The sequence below is a fragment of the Sus scrofa genome, chromosome 15 (genome assembly GCF_054392235.1).
Source record: "Sus scrofa isolate SSC_HxYL_T2T_F1_AM1 chromosome 15, Sscrofa_HxYL_maternal_Yorkshire_Landrace_v2.0, whole genome shotgun sequence".
Classification (NCBI taxonomy): domain Eukaryota; kingdom Metazoa; phylum Chordata; class Mammalia; order Artiodactyla; family Suidae; genus Sus; species Sus scrofa.
Window position 1 is genome coordinate 51,458,045 of NC_139397.1, and position 17,785 is coordinate 51,475,829.

Below are 17,785 nucleotides of genomic sequence, written 5' to 3' on the forward strand. Positions count from 1 at the left end.
ATCCAACGCCACTTGCTGCAGTGGCTTGGGTTTGATTCCTGGCCCCAGCACAGTGTGTTAAAGGATCCAGTGTTGCTTATGCCAAGCCCCTTTAGGTAGAAATTAAGCAATATTATACAATTTTACATGACTACATGATAACTGCTTGATAAATGTTAGCTATTGTGTCTACTATTAAGACCTTTTTATGAGAAAATGAAGCTTACAGATTTTTTTTTAATTTTTATTTATTTATTTATTTTTTTTGTCTTTTTGCCATTTCTTTGGGCTGCTCCCGTGGCATATGGAGGGAGGTTCCCAGGCTAGGGGTTGAATCGGAGCTGTAGCCACCGGCCTACGCCAGAGCCACAGCAACGCGGGATCCGAGCCGCGTCTGCAACCTACACCACAGCTCATGGCAACGCCGGATCCTTAACCCACTGAGCAAGGGCAGGGACCCAACCCTCAACCTCATGGTTCCTAGTTGGATTCGTTAACCACTGCGCCACGACGGGAACTCTGAAGCTTACAGATTTAGCTAGTTCGTATTAGCCTCCATACTCCAAATCTAATTCCAAAATGCAGCCTGTACTTGGAACCACTAGGTTATAAGAGAGCCCCTTTAAGACTGTTTTTCGTCAAGCTTGGTATACAATGTCCTACCTGATAGAACACAGATATAGTATTCAAATTACTGAAAATTAAAGTTTTCACACATTTGGTGGTTCATTCTTTAATACAGACAGCATGGGTCCTTTAGCTGATTCAGTGTTTCAGAGAGATTAAACAGAGGGCTCTTATCAACAGAGTGGCCAGTCCTTCCCCTCCCTAAGTGTCACCCACAGGAAAGACTGGGACCAGGTCCCCTCCGGACGCATGCGCGCAGCCCTCGGGGAGGTGCCTGCAAGGTGTGGGCGGGGCTCCGCGGGCGGGAGCTTTGAAAGCTAGACGCTGAGCTGCCTGCGAGCTGAGCTGCGCCGGAGCGCCCAGCTCGTCAGCTCGCGTCAAGATTCTTCCGCTCCGGGATTTTTGGGCAGCACAGCTAAAGGGCGCAGCCAGAACCGGGGTCCCTCAGCTGGGGGTGTAGTGTAGTGTCAACCGGAAGTGAGTCCGAACCTGGGCCAGAAAAACTGGTGTCCTCTTCTCGCGTGGGAGTCTCTTAGTCGCCCCCTTTGGCGGTTTAGAAAACGCGGAATAACGGACTTCCGCGGAGCGGGAGTGGAGCGGCGCGCACCCGCCCTGCGCATGCTCAGTGCTGCCTCTCCGTCAGGCTCTTGCGGCTCGCGGCTTCACGGCGGTTCGCGTCCCGCCGCCCCTCATGGCGGCTCCCGGGACGCAAGGGGACCCCATCCTGAAAGGTGAGCCGGTGGGCCCACCCGGTGGCGGGCGGGCTTAGGACGGGCACCCAGGTGGCGACGGACGCGTGGACGCGGCTCGCGGGGCGCTCGGGGTGGCAGCCCGGCCCTCCCGGAAGTCAGCCCAGCCACCTGGGAGGTGGGTTCTGTCACCAGCCCAGTACAGCCTGCGAGGCCAGCACCGGGACCGCCCCCATGGGATGGGGGGTGGGGGGCTGTCCCCGAGCCTAGTACAGTCCCCAAGGCAAGCACCCGGATCGCCCCCGTGGGGTGGGGGCTGGGGGGCTATCCCCGAGCCCAGTATAGCCCCCGAGGCCAGGGCCGGGACCGCCCCCGTGGGGTGGGGGCTGGGCGCTCTTCTTTCTCCGGTTTAGCACCCGGACCGCCTAGTGGATTAAGGGGCAGTTCCAGAGGCCAGCACCGTGACCTGCCATGTGGGGTGGGGTCGGTCCCTGAGCCCAGGCCAGGACACCCCACAGGGCTCGGTGAGGCGGGCGGTGCAGACAGATGGCAGAGGTGGAAGGAATGGCTGTGTTTGATTTTCAGCTTTTTCTGGGTTCTCGCGTCTTTGTATAGCCTGGTGGATTTGAGGGGAGAGGGCAGTAGTGAAATTGGGAAAAGCAGTAGCCCCTCTTCTTGTGCCTCTATCAGTGTTGCTACAACCTCTCAGTGGGGAATTACTGCGTAAAGGCACACATGGAAGTTCTTGAAGCATCAGGCTTTGAGCAGGCGACCAAAATCTGTGTCCCTGCCCCCCACCCCCAATCCTGTCCTGTTTTGTAGGACCTGCAAGCAAAGAACGTTCCTTACTTTTTTAAATGGTTGGGCCCGAGAGAACAGAAGGACAAATGAAAATTGTGTCAGATTCAGACTTCGTTGTCCATAAAGTTTTGTTGGAACGTGTCCATGCTTGCCTATTGTCTTTAGCTGCTTTTGTGCTACATCTGTGAAGTTGAGTGGTTGTATGGCCCCTCAGAGCCTAAAATATTTGCTATCTGCCATATTTGTATGGCCCCTCAGAGCCTAAAATTTCTGAGGCCCAGAAAAAGCTAGACCCGGTTTAGAAATTTGAGAACATCAGTGTTGAGGATGTAAACTGTGACATGTGTATGAGTAAAGTTGTTCTCTTGAAATTTTAAAAACCATAATAGCACTAGTGCTGTTTTGAATAGGCTTTTAACGTAAGAAATTTTACTTTTTTTTGTCTTTTTGCCATTTCTTTGGGCCGCTCCCGTGGCATATGGAGGTTCCCAGGCTAGGGGTCGAATCGGAGCTGTAGCCGCCAGCCTACACCAGAGCCACAGCAACGCGGGATCTGAGCCACATGTGCAATCTACACCACAGCTCACGGCAACGCCAGATCGTTAACCCACTGAGCAAGGGCAGGGACCGAACCCGCAACCTCATGGCTCCTAGTCGGATTCGTTAGCCACTGCGCCACGACGGGAACTCCAGAAATTTTATTTTTTAATGTAAATAGAACAAGAGAAACAATCCTTTGAAATCCTTGGGTGAGGGATACTGGAATATCAAGTATATCTTGTTTATTTTCAGATGTTGTGGCTTATGTTGAAGTATGGTCAGCCAATGGAACAGAAAATTATTCAAAGACATTTACAAATCAACTTGTGGATATGGGGGCAAAGGTAAGAAATTTATTTTTACCATTGCTGCATATGACAGTCCTTTGAAACACTATGAGATATATTTGCATTTTCTTATTTTGGGAGTTGTTACTTAGAGCATGAAGGACAAGAGGACAGTGGGTAAACGGCAGAAGTAAAAAAAGACCCAGCGCCTGAAGAATTTACAACAGTAGCATTTATAGAACAGTTGGCCTTGTGGGTGATGGGAGAGGAGAGCTGAAGGATGAAAGCATGGGTCTTGCCATTGGCTTCTTGGATGCATGGTGCTATGGATCAAAGTGTGGAGTACAGGCAAAGGAACAATTTTTTAAGGGAAAAGTTTTGAAATTGGGTATATTGGAAATATCTGATAGGCATTTGGATGTACACATCTGAAACTTTTGAGATGGTCCGGGCTAGAAAGAATGTTTTGGACGCCATGGCCCTGAGGTCAGGTGAAGCCACTGGTGTGATGATGACCCAGGGGGTTGAGATAAAAAGTGTTGAAGGTGCAGCATATTTAGTATTTCTAGGGCTGGTGATAGGAATCGTAGTCAAGGTGGAGAAGGATGCCAGGAGAATTCGGAAAACAAGCATGAACATCTGAGGAGGGACAAATGTCAAAGGCGGAATTTTCAGCCACTGCAAAATCTTTCAAAAAGGTTAAGACTGGGAAGTATACCTCAGATTTGAAAACTCTAGGGTCAGTGTTGAGTGTGGCACTTTTCAGCGAGCTGAGTAAAGGGGGTGGGATTAGTTCGGGAGTCACTGAGCTTGGAAGGGGCGGAGATGATTTAGGTAGACTGCTCTCTGAGGGAGTTCAGTTGTGAACAGTATTTGTGCATGTGTGCTTTTGGAGTTTGGGGGGGATGGCAGGTAGGCTGGTGAAGGGAGATTAACATGGGCGGGAAGGTCACTGAAGGCAGGGCAGGCATTAGGGTGAGGCAGGGGCATAAAATTAACTGTAAGCAGGCATTCCCCTTCAGGCAGAGTGTGCTCCTGAATTTCGAGGCCCACCCTAGTCCCTGCCCTGATGGAGGGCCCAGAGCAGACTAGGCTGGAGGACAGGCAGAATATAGGGGCACAGCTTGCTCTTGAGCCTGAGAAGACCCTTGCTTCTGATCCGTTGGAAGGTAGGAATCTGGGAGAGTTTCCCTCTGATGACACCAACCACATACTTGGAGAACAATGATTTGTGGTTGAGAAAAAAGCCATGGGACATAGGAGTTGACAGAATGGCTTTTGAGAGTATTGTAAAGGTCTTAAGATCTCTTGAATCTTTTTGGTTTTTTTGTTTGTTTGTTTGTTTGTTTTTTAGCTTTTTATTTAGAAAGTTTCCAAATAGAAAAGTTGAAAGACTAGTACAGTGAACATGGATCCAACAGTTAACGTACCAACTTTGTGTCCATCTCTCAAACAATATTTTTTTTCCTGATTTATTTGAAAGTAAGCTGCAGATGTCATAATTTGCCCCCAAATGTATTTAGTATGCATCTTTAAGAACAAGGATGTTTTCCTGTGCGACAAAAGACTGTTGTCACATGTGCAAAAACTATCAATGATTTCCTAACAGTTTTCTGCAGTGGTTGAATCAATCTATAATTCTGCCAGGGGATAGATGCTCTTTTGGTGTATATGCTTGATTGTGTTTGCCTTTACCTTCTTCATTCTGTGTGTTTCTGGTATTATGTCAACAGGGTTTGAATTTACATTTTTCTACATGTCTTCCTATATTTATTTTGAAGACCTTGTTCAAGTCTCCAACTCATACTTCCATTGGGTTTTTTTTTTTTTTTCTCCTTGATTTGAAGTGTTCGCTGTATTTTTGAGTTGACCTCTTTGTTGGCCATGTGAATTGCAGTATTTTCTGTCATTTCTGTGGCTTGCCTTTTCCCCTTCTTAATAATGTCTTTTGATGATAATTGTAAAGTAGTTCATTCCTTATGGTGAGCCTTTTTGTATGTATCTTGTTTTAAAAAAAAATCTGTTTTTACATAAATTAGGAAGATTTTTCTCCTTATTTTCCAGAAGTTTTATCATTTTGCCTTTCATGTTTAGATTTACAGAGCATCTGGAATTGATTTTTGCATATGGTGTGAAAGTTTCATTTTTTTACATGTGGATGGTCATTTGTCCCAACACGATTTATTGAAAAGACCGTCCTTTATTTAGTATTGACCATTTATTGAAAAGACTGTCTAGGCCGCACAGTAATTCCTTTGTCATCAGTCCAGTAACCATGTTTCAGGGTCCATATAGTCTGTTCTCATGACACACCATCCTGCCTTATACTCTTTTTTGTTTGTTTTGCTTTTTAGGACTCTACCTGCAGCATATGGAAGCTCCCAGGCTAGGGGTGGAATCAGAGCTAGCTGCTGGCCTGTACCACAGTCACAGCAACGTAGGATCTAAGCCGTGTCTGTGACCACAGTTCAAGGCAACTTCAGATCCTTAACCCATTGAGCAAGGCCAGGGATCGAACCTGCATCTTCATGGATACTATTTGGGTTTGTAACTGGCTGAGCCACAATGGGAACTCCCTTAGACTCTTTATAATAAAGTCTTCATAAGTCTTTCCCTTTGTTCTTCTTAACCTTTTGCCTTTCCAAGTATATTTTAGAATCAGTCTCTAAATTTATAACATAAAGCTTTTCTTTGGGAATTTGATTGGTATTGGATTGATAACAACCAACAGTATGTTGAGAACTGACATTTTTACAAAATTGAATCTTCTAACCTATAAACAAGATTTGAGACTATTGATTTGGGTTTCCTTAATTTTTTTCAATAATTTTTATAATTTTCTTTGGTTATTTTTGATGCTATTATTAAATGGTATCTTTTGAGTTCTTTTTCTAATTGCCACTGTTATGTAGAAGTGGTTAATTTTTGCATATCCACCTTGTCTCTGGAAAATTTATTAAACTCATGAATTCTGTGAAATTTGGGGGATTTTAACAATGTACACAATTGAATCTTACATACATGGGACCATTTTATTTCTATTTTTTTCTAATCCTAACATTTTAAAATTCTTTTATTATTATTTTTAAAAGTTTTATTAAAGTATAGTTGATTTATGATGGTGTGCCAATTTCTGCTGTAAAGCAAAGTGACCCAATCATACCTTTATATACATTCTTCCTAGCACTTTTGATTTCTTTTTCTTGACATACTGCACTGGCTGGGGCCAGTTGAATTGAATGGAGAGACCAGGCATCCTCATCTGACCCTCTTCTCAACGGAGAGCTTTTAACATTTCCCATCATGCAGTTTCATACCAACTTTCAGTTCTTAACTTACTAAGAGTTTTTCTCATAAATAAGTAAACTTTTTAACTTTAATGCACTTTTTTTTTTTTTTTTTCATTTTTGGCTGCCCTGTGGCATGTGGAGTTCCTGGGCCAGGGATCAGATCCAAGCCGCAGTCGCAACCCAAGCCACCCTTGAGCTAACAATGGATCCCTAACCCACTGTGCTGGGCCAGGGATCAAACCCCTGTCCCAATGCTCCCAAGATGTTGTGGATCTCATTGCGCCACAGGAAGAGCGCCTTAATGTACTTTTGAAATGTTTTGAGATAATCGTGATTTCTTTTCTTTTACTTTGTTAAGGTAGTGAATAATAATGTTTGACTTTTAGTTGTTAGCCAACTTTGCAGTCCTGGAATAACCTCAAGTGATGGGAATGTATTCTTTTTGTATATTGGTTGACACAGTTTGGTAGTTATATTGCTTTTTTTGGCAAATGTCTACAGGAGTGATACTGTCTTGTCCTTATGAAACTGTGCAGATAGTAATAGTTTACTATCTTGTGTCTGCATTGTGTCTTCAGGTTTCAAAAACTTTTAACAAACAAGTAACCCATGTTGTGTTCAAAGACGGGTACCAGAGCACGTGGAACAAAGCACAGAAGAGAGGCGTGAAGCTCGTCTCAGTGCTCTGGGTTGAAAAGTAAGTCGTTTGTTTTATTTTTTACCTTATGTTACTTAGTATTGGTAGAGTGTGGAGATATTTTGCATAATCACAGAACCAGGTGAAGTGTGATTTGCATCTTTTCTCTGCCTCTTATTCAGGCAAGTCATACAACATCCTCAGTTTCCTAAGTAGAAAGATAGGTGTGGTACAACCCTTAGCCTACCCTGAGGCCATATGTGTGGTGTGTTTGGGAAACTGTAGGAGGCAGATTGTGTTAGTCCGCTAGGGTGGCCAGAATACCATAGGCTGTGGACTTAAACAACAGAAATTTATTTTTCACAGTTCTGAAGGCTAGAAGTCCAAGGTGAAGGTGTCCACAGGCTTGGTTTCTGAGGCCTCTCTCCTTGGGTTGGTGATGGCTATCTCATTTCTGTCTCTTCACCAGGTCTCTAAGTGTTTCTGTGTCTGCATGGACCACCCCAATGACCTCATTTAACTGTAATAATCTCTTTAAAAAGCCCCATCTCCAAATACATTCTGGGGTTAAGACTTCATGTGAATTTGGGGGGTGGGACACACATGACAGGAGCAGTCAGGGGGACGCCTAGGACGAGGTTGAGGTCAGAGGTGGTGGGGTGTCAGGTGATGCAGAAGAGAAGTGTGTGGAGGCAGGAATGGGGGCAAAGGCAGGGTGGGTGGGAGGCTCTTGGATGACCCTGGCTGGTATGTTGGCCCCAGGCTGGCAGCTGTGCAGAGCCATCAGATCCAGTGTGTATTTTTAAAGGAAGTGCCAGAGTGGAGTTTCTGAAGCTTCAGGTGTGAGTGTAGAGAAGAGAAAGAGTCAAGGATGACTCTTGACCTGAGGAACCAGAAGGATGGGTTTGCCATTTCCTGGGGTTGGGAAGGCTTCGGAAGGACCAGGTCTGGGGCTGAAGTCAGGAGTTCGGTTTGGTCGTGCTGAGTTTGGGGTGTTTATTAGGGACCCAGGAGAAGGTGTCGGGGTCAGCAGTTGGATAGATGACCATGGAGCTCTTGGGAGATAAAAATGAGAGTCACCCGAGTACAGATAACTGTGGATGTGATCCCTTCGTGAGTGTAGACAGGAGGAGAGGAGGTCCAGGTTTGAGCACTTCAGTGCTGGAGCTAGAGGAAAATAACCAGTGGGGTTGATTCTAGAGGTCAGGTGAAGCCTTCAGGGAGGGATAGTCATCAACTCTGGCAGATAGGTTGATAAAAGTGGGTCCAAGAGATCACCACTGCATTAGCAGAGCTGGACAAGCAGTTTTGGAGGATTAGAGGGGGCAGGAAAGACTGGAATAGGAGTGGAGGGGAGAAGGGTGGAACATGCATGAGTGGAGACAGGTCCAGTGGGGTGGAGAGGTGGGGCTGTGCCTGGGTGGCGTGTGTAGTGGAGGAGACTGTTCGCTGGGAGAAATGACAACACCTCTGTGTGCTGATGGAGCCCATCCAGCAGGGACAGGAGTGGGTGATGCAGAGGCAAGAGGGGACTTTGTTGTGCAGGTGGCTTAAGAGGGCTGTAGGGATAGACTCTGGTGGAGCAGTTGAAGATTTGGACAGGATATATAGGTTACTTTGTATATCTTCGGGTTATGGGGTGTCAAGGACCATCATTCTATTCTGTATCGACAGGAGGGAGTGCAGAGTGTCTGGGGACAGTCACTGCCAGGTGAATAGATGTGGTGTGAGCCCTGTGGGAATTCTTTTCTGATTGTCCCTACTTTCTTTTGTCATCTGAGAGTGAGCAGGAGGAAGATTTTGGAGGTTTGAGGAGAACCCATGAAGTAGTTGTCTAGGAACATGGGAGAGTGGGTGGATCAGGGAATGTCCTAGAGGGAGTGCCCCTTCTGGGCAGGGCTAGCAGCGCACTTGAGGGTGGTGTTTGTGAGTGGACGGCAAAGCTGAGGGACAGGCCAGTGGTTTATCTGGTAACCTATAGGCCAGAGGATTTACACAGACACCACCATCAGGGGTTTGGAGAGGTGTGCGTAGCAATGGTGGTGATGGACTGTGGACGTCAAGCTTGGTCAGTTTTGGGAGGGGCGATGCTCATGGAGGGAGTAAAAGATAGGAGAGAGGTTGATGGATTAACTGGTCTTGATTGGGTTGAGATTTTTCTGGGGTCCAGTAAGAGGTTATGTTTGGAAGGATAGGAGGAGCTGGCTGGAGAGTATGCTGTGTAAAGTGTAGGTTATGGAGGAGAAATGGAGCCTTCTCTCCTCACAGGACCCCTTTCTTTATGGGGCCAGTTAGCCTGGAGGCAGCTCTTGACTCAGCAGTAACAAACAAGTGCACACTTGATGCCTCAGAAGAACTAGAATGATTGTGACACCTCAAAAGATTTATATTATAGCTGAGGGGCAAATTAGATGCAGTGGTGGAATGATCAGCTCCAAGGACCCTGCTATGTTGTGCATTGTCACCAGGGGAGGTTTACTTTAAAAGGTCCAGATTCCTCACATAGGGTTGAATGGCCATGCCTTACTATTAAAGTTTTTTTTGTTTTGTTTTGTTTTTTTTGTTGTTGTTTTTTTAATTTATAGCCTTTTTTCCTTTGGAACAGTTTCGCATATCATCAGCCAAAGTCTATGCCTTATATTTTCCATTACTGCTTTGATATAAATTTACTCTAGTTTTCTAAAAAAGCAGCAGTATGACTCTATACATCTGGATTTCGGGGAACATTCTCTTCTCCAGAGGTGCTTATCATATGTATCTTTGTCCCAAGACAGTCCTAAAGTAGCCTCTATCAGATTTCCCTTTGGACAGTTGGATGGGGACAGGCATGGACAGAACCTGATTATTACAAGATACAAGTGTGAGTGTTTTTAAATGTGAATGTAAAAAGAAATTTAAAGCTTGTATTACTTTGTATGTATGTATATAATAGAGTGTTACCACTGTGTGGCTCTAGGGGATGGATCTTTATAGTGGGTGTGGTCCTCATGTATCATTAGTCTTGGGAAAAGCAATCACCAGAAGCTAATTACAAGAGAACTATTGCCTTTGGAGATGAAATTTTCTTTTGTCTTGAAATTTTCGTCTGAAAATGCTTCTAGGAAATCTGTCTTGAAAGTGTAAGTTTGTCAGATGACCCCAACAGCATGCTTTAGCTGTTTCAGTTTTACCGTGTTTTTCTCCCTTTAGTAGGAGGTCCAGGCTAGGGTATTGTGCAGGGTGGGCCTTGTCTCTTTAGTCTCCTTAGGCTGGAGCATTTCTTTATCTTCTGTGGCTTGGGCAGTTCTGAAGACTCCAGCCTCACTCTCCACCCTGTTTTAAAATAAGATGGTCTTCATTTTGGATGTGTTGTGTTTCCCTGTGATTAGACTCAGGTTATGGTTTCCTGCCTGCAAGCCCCATGGGAGTGTGGTGTGTCCTACCAAGAGACCCAAATTGTTCCCCTGCCTCTTAGGGTGATACTGATGTTGGTCACCTGTGTAATGCCTATTGTTTCCTTGAAACTGAGAAGTCACCTGTGGGGAGGCACTTGAAGACCATGTAGCCATCCTGCTCCTCTTAGAAGCTCCCCCTGCCCCCCAGGGGATGCGTCTGGTGGTGATTCTTGCCTGAACCAACCTGAACTCTGAATCTTAACAGGATGACTGTTTTCCCCTCTTTGCTCAGGTGTGCCTGGCTGTGAACTGGAGTAAAGAGTCTTCCCTTCTCCCACGTTGATTGACTGACGAACGTCAACTCCTAGGTTTCTGTATTTTGCAGTGGCTAGTAGTTTGTGACTGGTGCTCAGATTGTTCAGATTTGGATAGTGGGAGCTGCTTCATGCCCCTTCTGACACCTTGTGCCTATTCTGCTCCAGGCGCCTCTCGGAAGACCATGTCCTCCAGGTGGAGAACAGTATCGGAGACTAGATGTGGGTGCTGGGGGGCTCATGGCTGTGGAGGTCACTGTTTCTTGGCCTTTTGAACAAAGGCAGGAAATATGTCTTGTTCCTTTCTTCCCTTTTCCTTCCCTGTTTTGGATTTTTTAATCTGTTAGTTTTAAAATTAAAAGTGTTCCCATTCTTTTATTTTTAGTGATTGCTTTAGGGATTACAGTAGATCTTTAACTTCAGAGTCTACTTAGACTTAATATGTAATATAGTACCCCTTTCACATAAGGTGTAGAACCCTGGTAATTGTATGTGTCCATTGATTCTGCCCCACCATCATTTATGTTAGGGTTGTCATATGTGTTACATCTATATGCATTATAATCCCACAAGCCACTGTTGTCATTTTTGCGTTAAACAGTTGTATTTTAAGTATATTAAGAGGAAAAATACTGTCTCATATTTATCCATATATTCTCTTGCTCTTCCTTCTGAGGATCTGAGTTTCCTGTTATTTTTTTCCTGTTATCACTCTAAAATAAGCTCCATAGCCATTAGCAGTCACTCGCCATTGTCCCCTAGCCTCTAGCCCCCAGTAACCACTAATCTACTTTTTTTCTTTCTGAATTTTCTTATTCTGGACATTTCACATAAATGGCATCCTACATTCTGTGGCCTTTTATATTGGCATAATGTTTTGGAGGTTCATTCATGTGGTAGCTTGTCTCAGTACTTTATTCCTTTGAGTGGCTGCATAATAGTCTGTTATAAGGATGTACTGTGTTTTGTTTATCTTCATCAGTTGGTGGACATTTGGGTTATTTGCATTTTTAGGCTGTTATGAATAATGCTGCTATGAACATTTGTGTACAAGTTTTTGTGTATATATCTTTTCAATCCAATTGGGTATATACACACCTAGGAATAAAATTGCTGAGTTGTATGGAAACTATTTACGTAGCTTTTTGAGGAACTGTCAAACTATTATTCAGACCGGATGCACCATTTTATATTCCCCACCAGTAATGTATGAGGGTTATTATTCCTCTTTATGTTTATATCATTGCTGTGAACATGAAGTGGCATCTCGCTGGAGTTTTGGTCTGTATTTCCCTGATGACCAGTAATGTTGAACAGCTTTTTGTAGTTTATTGGCTATTTGGAAAAATGTCTTTTCAAATACTTTATCCATTTTTTAAAAATTGGGTTCTTTTTCTTGAGTTGTAAGAGTTCTTTATGTATTCTGGATATAGGCCCTTGTCAGATACATTATTTGCAAACATTTTCTCCCTCTCTTTGGGTTGACTTTCTCATTTACTTGTTGGTATCCTTTGAAGCACAAACGTTTTTAATTTTTCTTAAGTCCAATGTATCTATTTTTTATTTTGTTGCTTGTGTTTTAAATGTCACATTTAAGAATTGTCACACTAAGAAATCGTGCCTAGTCCCAGGGTGTGAAGATTTACGCCTGTGCTTTCTTCTGAGTTTTACAATTTTGCCGTTACATTTAGGTCTGTGGTTTACTTAAGTTAATTTTTGCACATGGTGTGAGGTATGGCTTCACATTCACTCTTTTACATGTCACTTATCTCAGCACCATTTGTTGAATGATTGTTCTTTTCCCATTAAATTGCTTTGGTAGCCTTGTTGAAAATTAATTAACTGTAGGTCCTTGGGTTTGTTTCTGGATTCTCAATTCTGTGTCATTAATCTGTGTTTATCTTTGTGCCAGCACCTTGTGTGCAGTCTTGATTACTTTTTAGCTTTTCAGTGATTTTTGAAGTTGCAAAGAGTGGCCTTCCCAATTTTGATTGTCAAGACTATTTGCCTCTTCTAGTACCCTTTCATTTCTGTATGAATTTTAGGATTAGTTTGTTAATTTCAGTAGGGAGGGGAAAGTGTGGCTGATTTGTTAGAGATTGTGTTCAGTCTTTAGGTAGATGTTGCCATCTTAATATTGGTGTTCCATTGGCCATTAGAAGTGTTTATGGGTTTTTTGACTGTCTAATTTCTTCCAGTAGTATCTTATAGTTTTCAGTGTGTGAATCTTACTAGATTACATTTATTCCTAATTTTTTTCTTTATGATGCTGTTGTAAATGGATTTTTTCTTAATTTCATTTTTAGATTGTTCAGTTAAAATATAGAAATAGAACTGATTTTTGTATATTGATCTTGTGTTCTGCAAGTTTTCTGAACTTTATTAGCGCTGTTTTTGTGATTTCTTTGGAATTTTCTGTATACAGTGTTGTGTAATCTGTATATAGAGATGGTTTTACTTCTTCCTTTCTAATCTGGTTGCCTTTTATTTTTCTTTTCTAATTGCCCTGACTGTAGCCTCTAGCACAGTATTGAATAGAAGTGGTGAGAGTGGACATCCTTGTCTTGTTTCCAATCTTAGGAGAAAAAGCTTTCAGTGTTTCTGTATTAACTGTGAGGTCAGCTTTGACTTTTTTTATGTATGTCCTTTATCAGATTGAAGAAGTTTCCTTTTGTTCCTAGTTTTTTGTTTGTTTGGGTTTATCTATCATCAAAGGAATTTGAGAGTTCCCCTTGGCTTATTAGCAGGTTCAGGATCCAAAGTTGTCACAGCTGTGGCTCTGGGTACAGCTGTGGTTTGGGTTCATTTCTTAGCCCAGGAACTTCCGCATGCTGCAGGGGCGGCCAGAAAAAATGGAGGGGGGAGTGTGTGGATATTGTCAAATGCTTTGTTTGCTGCTATTGAGCTATTCATGTGATTTTTGACTTTCATTCTGTTAATGTAGTGTTAAATCGTGGATTAAATCCTGCTTGGTTGTGTTATATATTTTTTTCCCCATACCCATGGCATGCAGAAGTTCTTGAGCCAGGGATCGAACATTAACCACAGCTGCAACCAGGGGCACAGCAGTGACAACACTGGATCCTTAACCTGCTGAGCTGCCAGGGAACTCCTATATATATTTTTTTTTAATTGCTGCATCAATTTGCTAGTATTTTCATTTATTTTTATTTTTGCATCTTTATTCCTAAGGGGTATTGGTCAGTACATTTCTTGTGATGATTCTTTTTTTATTTTGGTGTCAGGCAATAGTGTCATAGAATGAGTTGGAATGTGTTCTCTTTTTTGATACTTGTAAGTTCGGTCTTAGTTCTTCATGAATTCTATGATAATCCTTTTTATTTTGATAACATCAGTAGTAATTCATTCCTGATTTTAATAATCACTTCTTGATAGGTCTAAACTAAAGAGCATGCCAATTTCATTGATCTTTTCAAAGAACCAACTCTTGGTTTCATCTCCATTGTTTTTCTCTTCTTTTATTTCCACTATGATTGTTTCCTTCTTTCTGCTTGTTTTGGGTTTAGGTTTTCCTTCTTTTGTTTCTTTAGGTAGAACATTAGATTATGCATTTTAAATATTTCTTCTTTTTAAACTTTTAATATAAGTATTTGTAGTTATAAATTTCCCTCTAAACAGTGCTTTGGCTGCATCTCATATAATTTGGTATGTTGTATTTTTGTTTTCAATTATTTCAAAGTAGTTACCATTTCTCTTGTGATTTCTTCTTTGACTCATTGGTTATTTTGGAGCTTCTTGTTTAATTTCTACTTATTTATGAGCCTTCCAAAATTTGTCCTCTTTTTGGTATCTCATTTCATTCTGTTGTGGGTGGAGAACATATTTTATATTATTTCAGTTCTTTTTTTTAATTTTTTAAATTTTTTTTTATAATTTTTTTTTCCCTGCAGTACAGCATGGGGATCAAGTTATTCTTACATGTATACATTTTTCCCCCACCCTTTGTTCTGTTGCAATATAAGTATCTAGACATAGTTCTCAATGCTACTCAGCAGGATCTCCTTGTAAATCTATTCTAAGTTGTATCTGATAACCCCAAGCTCCCCATCCCTCCCACTCCCTCCCTCTCCTGTCGGGCAGCCCCAAGTCTGTTCTCCAAGTCCATGATTTTCTTTTCTGTGGAGATGTTCATTTGTGCTGGATATAAGATTCCAGTTATAAGTGATATCATATGGTATTTGCCTTTGTCTTTCAGACTCATTCCACTTAGTATAAGAGTCTCTAGTTCCATCCATGTTGCTGCAAATGGCATTATGTAACAATATGAGTGGTATTCCATTGTGTATATATACCACATCTAGTTCCATCCATGTTGCTGCAATTGGCATTATGTAGCAATATGAGTAGTATTCCATTGTGTATATATACCACATCTTCCAAATCCAATCATCTGTAGATGGACATTTAGGTTGTTTCCGTGTCCTGGCTATTGTGAATAGTGCTGCAATGAACATGCGGGTGCACGTGTCTCTTTTAAGTAGAGTTTTGTCCAGATATATGCCCAAGAGTGGGTTTGCGGGGTCATATGGAAGTTCTATGTTTAGATTTCTAAGGTATCTCCAAACTGTTCTCCATAGTGGTTGTACCAGTTTACATTCCCACCAACAGTGCAGGAGGGTTCGCTTTTCTCCACAGCCCCTCCAGCAGTTGTTATTTTTGGATTTATTAATGATGGCCTTTCTGACTGGTGTGAGGTAGTATCTCATGGTAGTTTTGATTTGCATTTCTCTTATAATCAGCGATGTTGAACATTTTTTCATGTGTTTGCTGGCCATCTGTATATCTTCCTTGGAGAACAGTCTATTCAGCTCTTTTGCCTATTTTTCCATTGGTTGATTGGCTTTTTTGCTGTTGAGTTGTATAAGTTACTTATATATTCTAGAGATTAAGCCCTTGTCGGTTGCATCATTCGAAACTATTTTCTCCCATTCTGTAAGTTGTAATAGTTGAGACTTTTTTATGCCCTGACATTGGGTCTGGCCAGGAGAATGTTGCATGTACACTTTAGGAAAATGTGTATCTGTTATGTTGCTGTGGGTGGAATGTTTTCCCCAAATTTATTAGTGATATTTCCCAATTTCTCAAACTTATTGCATCATAGCAGAGCCTTTAATATGCTATTATAGATGATACTCTCTTTTTTTTTCTTGCTGTTTAGGGCCACACCCACAGTGTATGGACATTCCCAGGCTCGGGGTTGAATCAGAGCTGCAGCTGCCAGGCTACCATCACAGCCACAGCAGGATCTGAGCAGTGTCTGTGACCTACACCACAGCTCACAACAATGCCGGAACTTTTTAACCCACTGAGCAAAGCCAGGGATTGAACCTTCATCCTCATGGGTACTAGTCAGGTTTGTAACCCGCTGAGCCACAACAGACACTCCCCTTTGGATTATATTTTGGACACTGTAAATATTATATAGACTTTGGGTTCTTTTCTGTTACTCCAAAGGGTATTGATGAGTTTGTTTTATCAAGCAGTTGATTTGTTTAGCTTTAAACTGTGGACAGTCATTTTAAGGCCTGTGGTGGGCATTTGCTTGGGTTCGTTCAGATCTTCAAGCTGTAGGTGCAGGCTGATTTGTTTGCCCGGTGGACATGTAGGTCAGGGGTCAGCCAGAGACTTGGACTTTCATGCTCAGAAAGTGAGGTGCCCCTTCTTTTTTTTTTTTTTTTTTTTTTTTTGTTTCCAGGGTCCTTTCATCAGTCCCTGGTGGCCTTGGGGGCCTGAGTTCTTTATCCCAGTTGGCCAGAAAGGCAGCAGTTGCCACCACTACACTCCCGTAGAGATTGCCATGTTTTACCTCAGGGTAAAGCCCCAGAAACTGTGGTAAAGCCCCAGATTTTTTTTGCTTCCTTTCAAAATTTGCCTGTTTTTGGTTTTTTGTTTGTTTGTTTTTGATTTCCCTAGCTTCCAAAGCCTTCTGGTAGTTGGAGGGGTTTTTTTTTGTTGTTGTTGTTGTTTTTCTTGATTTTTAGAATGTGTGGCTTATAGTGTATTTCATTGTGGGAGATTTGGTTTGTTAGGACTAAACCCAGTGGAACTTAGTGTGTTCTTTTTGAAGCATCTATGCCAGTCTAATTTTTTTCTCCATGTAAAATTATTTTTTCTGCCTGGGGATTCTTAAGGATTTTTTTACCCCTTTAAAGTTTAATGATTTTTTTCTTACTGTGTCTCTAGTTGATTCATTTCATTATTCCAATCTCTTTTCAAGAGATTCAAGAGATTCTTACTTCTAAAAAATTTTCTTGGAGTTCCCGTCATGGCTCAGTGGTTAACGAATCCGACTAGGAACCATGAGGTTGCGGGTTCGATCCCTGGCCTTGCTCAGTGTGTTAAGGATCCAGTGTTACCATGAGCTGTGGTGTAGGTTGCAGACATGGCTTGGATCCCATGTTGCTGTCGCTGTGGCGTAGGCTGGTGGCTACAGCTCTGATTAGACCCCTCGCCTGGGAACCTCCGTATGCCATGGGAAGAGGCCCTTAAAAGGGCAAAAAGACAAAAAAAAAAAAATTTTCTTGAATGATTGTTTTGCATATTATTCTGTTCTATTGCTTTGATTTTCTTCAAATACTTCAATTATATGTATGTTGAACTTTCTTTACCTGCTTTTTATTTCATCCATTTTGACTTTCTTTTTACTTCTTTCTTGGTGTTATTTTTATTTTCTTCCCTGCTTTTCCTCAGTATTTTGTATTAAATTTTAATTTGTATCTGTCTATTCTTTTGGCACTATCATAATGTAGTTGTCATCTCTGACATGATTTGTCTTCTTTTTCTTTTTTGAGTTTAATCGGCTCTTGTTTATTGTCTTTCTGTTGTTTTTTTTTTTTAATTGCTGCTGTTCTTTGTTTTTATGTTTATGATTCAAGAAATATCTCACACATATAGGTGGATGATGGCTGACTGGATGATGGATTTTCCCAAATGGTTGTTTGACAGTATTTGATTCAGGTATGAGGGTTGTGTTATATTCTTCAGCTTTATATATGTTTTTATTTGGGGGAAGGAAGATTTTCATCAGCTGAAATGGTTTGACTACATTTTCTTTTTCAAATAGTTTTTTATGGATACAATGTCCTTTGTGCTACTGCATTTGATTTTATAGGTAAGGCTTCCTTCTGTGTTAGTTCATAGCACCCTCCTGTGTTAGTTCTGCTCTCTTGCATAGTCCTTTTTGTGGCTGATGTTGGGAAGGGGGATTGCCTTTAATACTCCAGGAC

General features: G+C 42.1%; 1 protein-coding gene across 24 annotated transcripts in view; it reads left to right on the top strand.

The window, feature by feature from the left end:
* Nucleotides 1-1,230: 1,230 nt before the first annotated feature.
* Nucleotides 1,231-17,785, top strand: part of MCPH1 (microcephalin 1) — a 251,965-nt gene continuing 235,410 nt past the window's right edge. For 15 of the 24 annotated variants that reach the window (XR_014829749.1, XR_014829751.1, XR_014829752.1 and 12 more), the window contains exons 1-3: nucleotides 1,231-1,337; nucleotides 2,889-2,980; nucleotides 6,792-6,910. Coding sequence is in view for 13 of the 24 variants with exons in the window: in XM_084999820.1 (XP_084855946.1) it covers nucleotides 1,298-1,337; nucleotides 2,889-2,980; nucleotides 6,792-6,910 (251 nt within the window). In the remaining 11 variants the exon portion in view is untranslated. Of the gene's footprint in view, nucleotides 1,474-2,888; nucleotides 2,981-6,791; nucleotides 6,911-17,785 lie in introns of those variants that run through there. The other 9 variants (XR_014829753.1, XM_021075809.2, XM_084999822.1 and 6 more) reach the window with 3 other exon arrangements.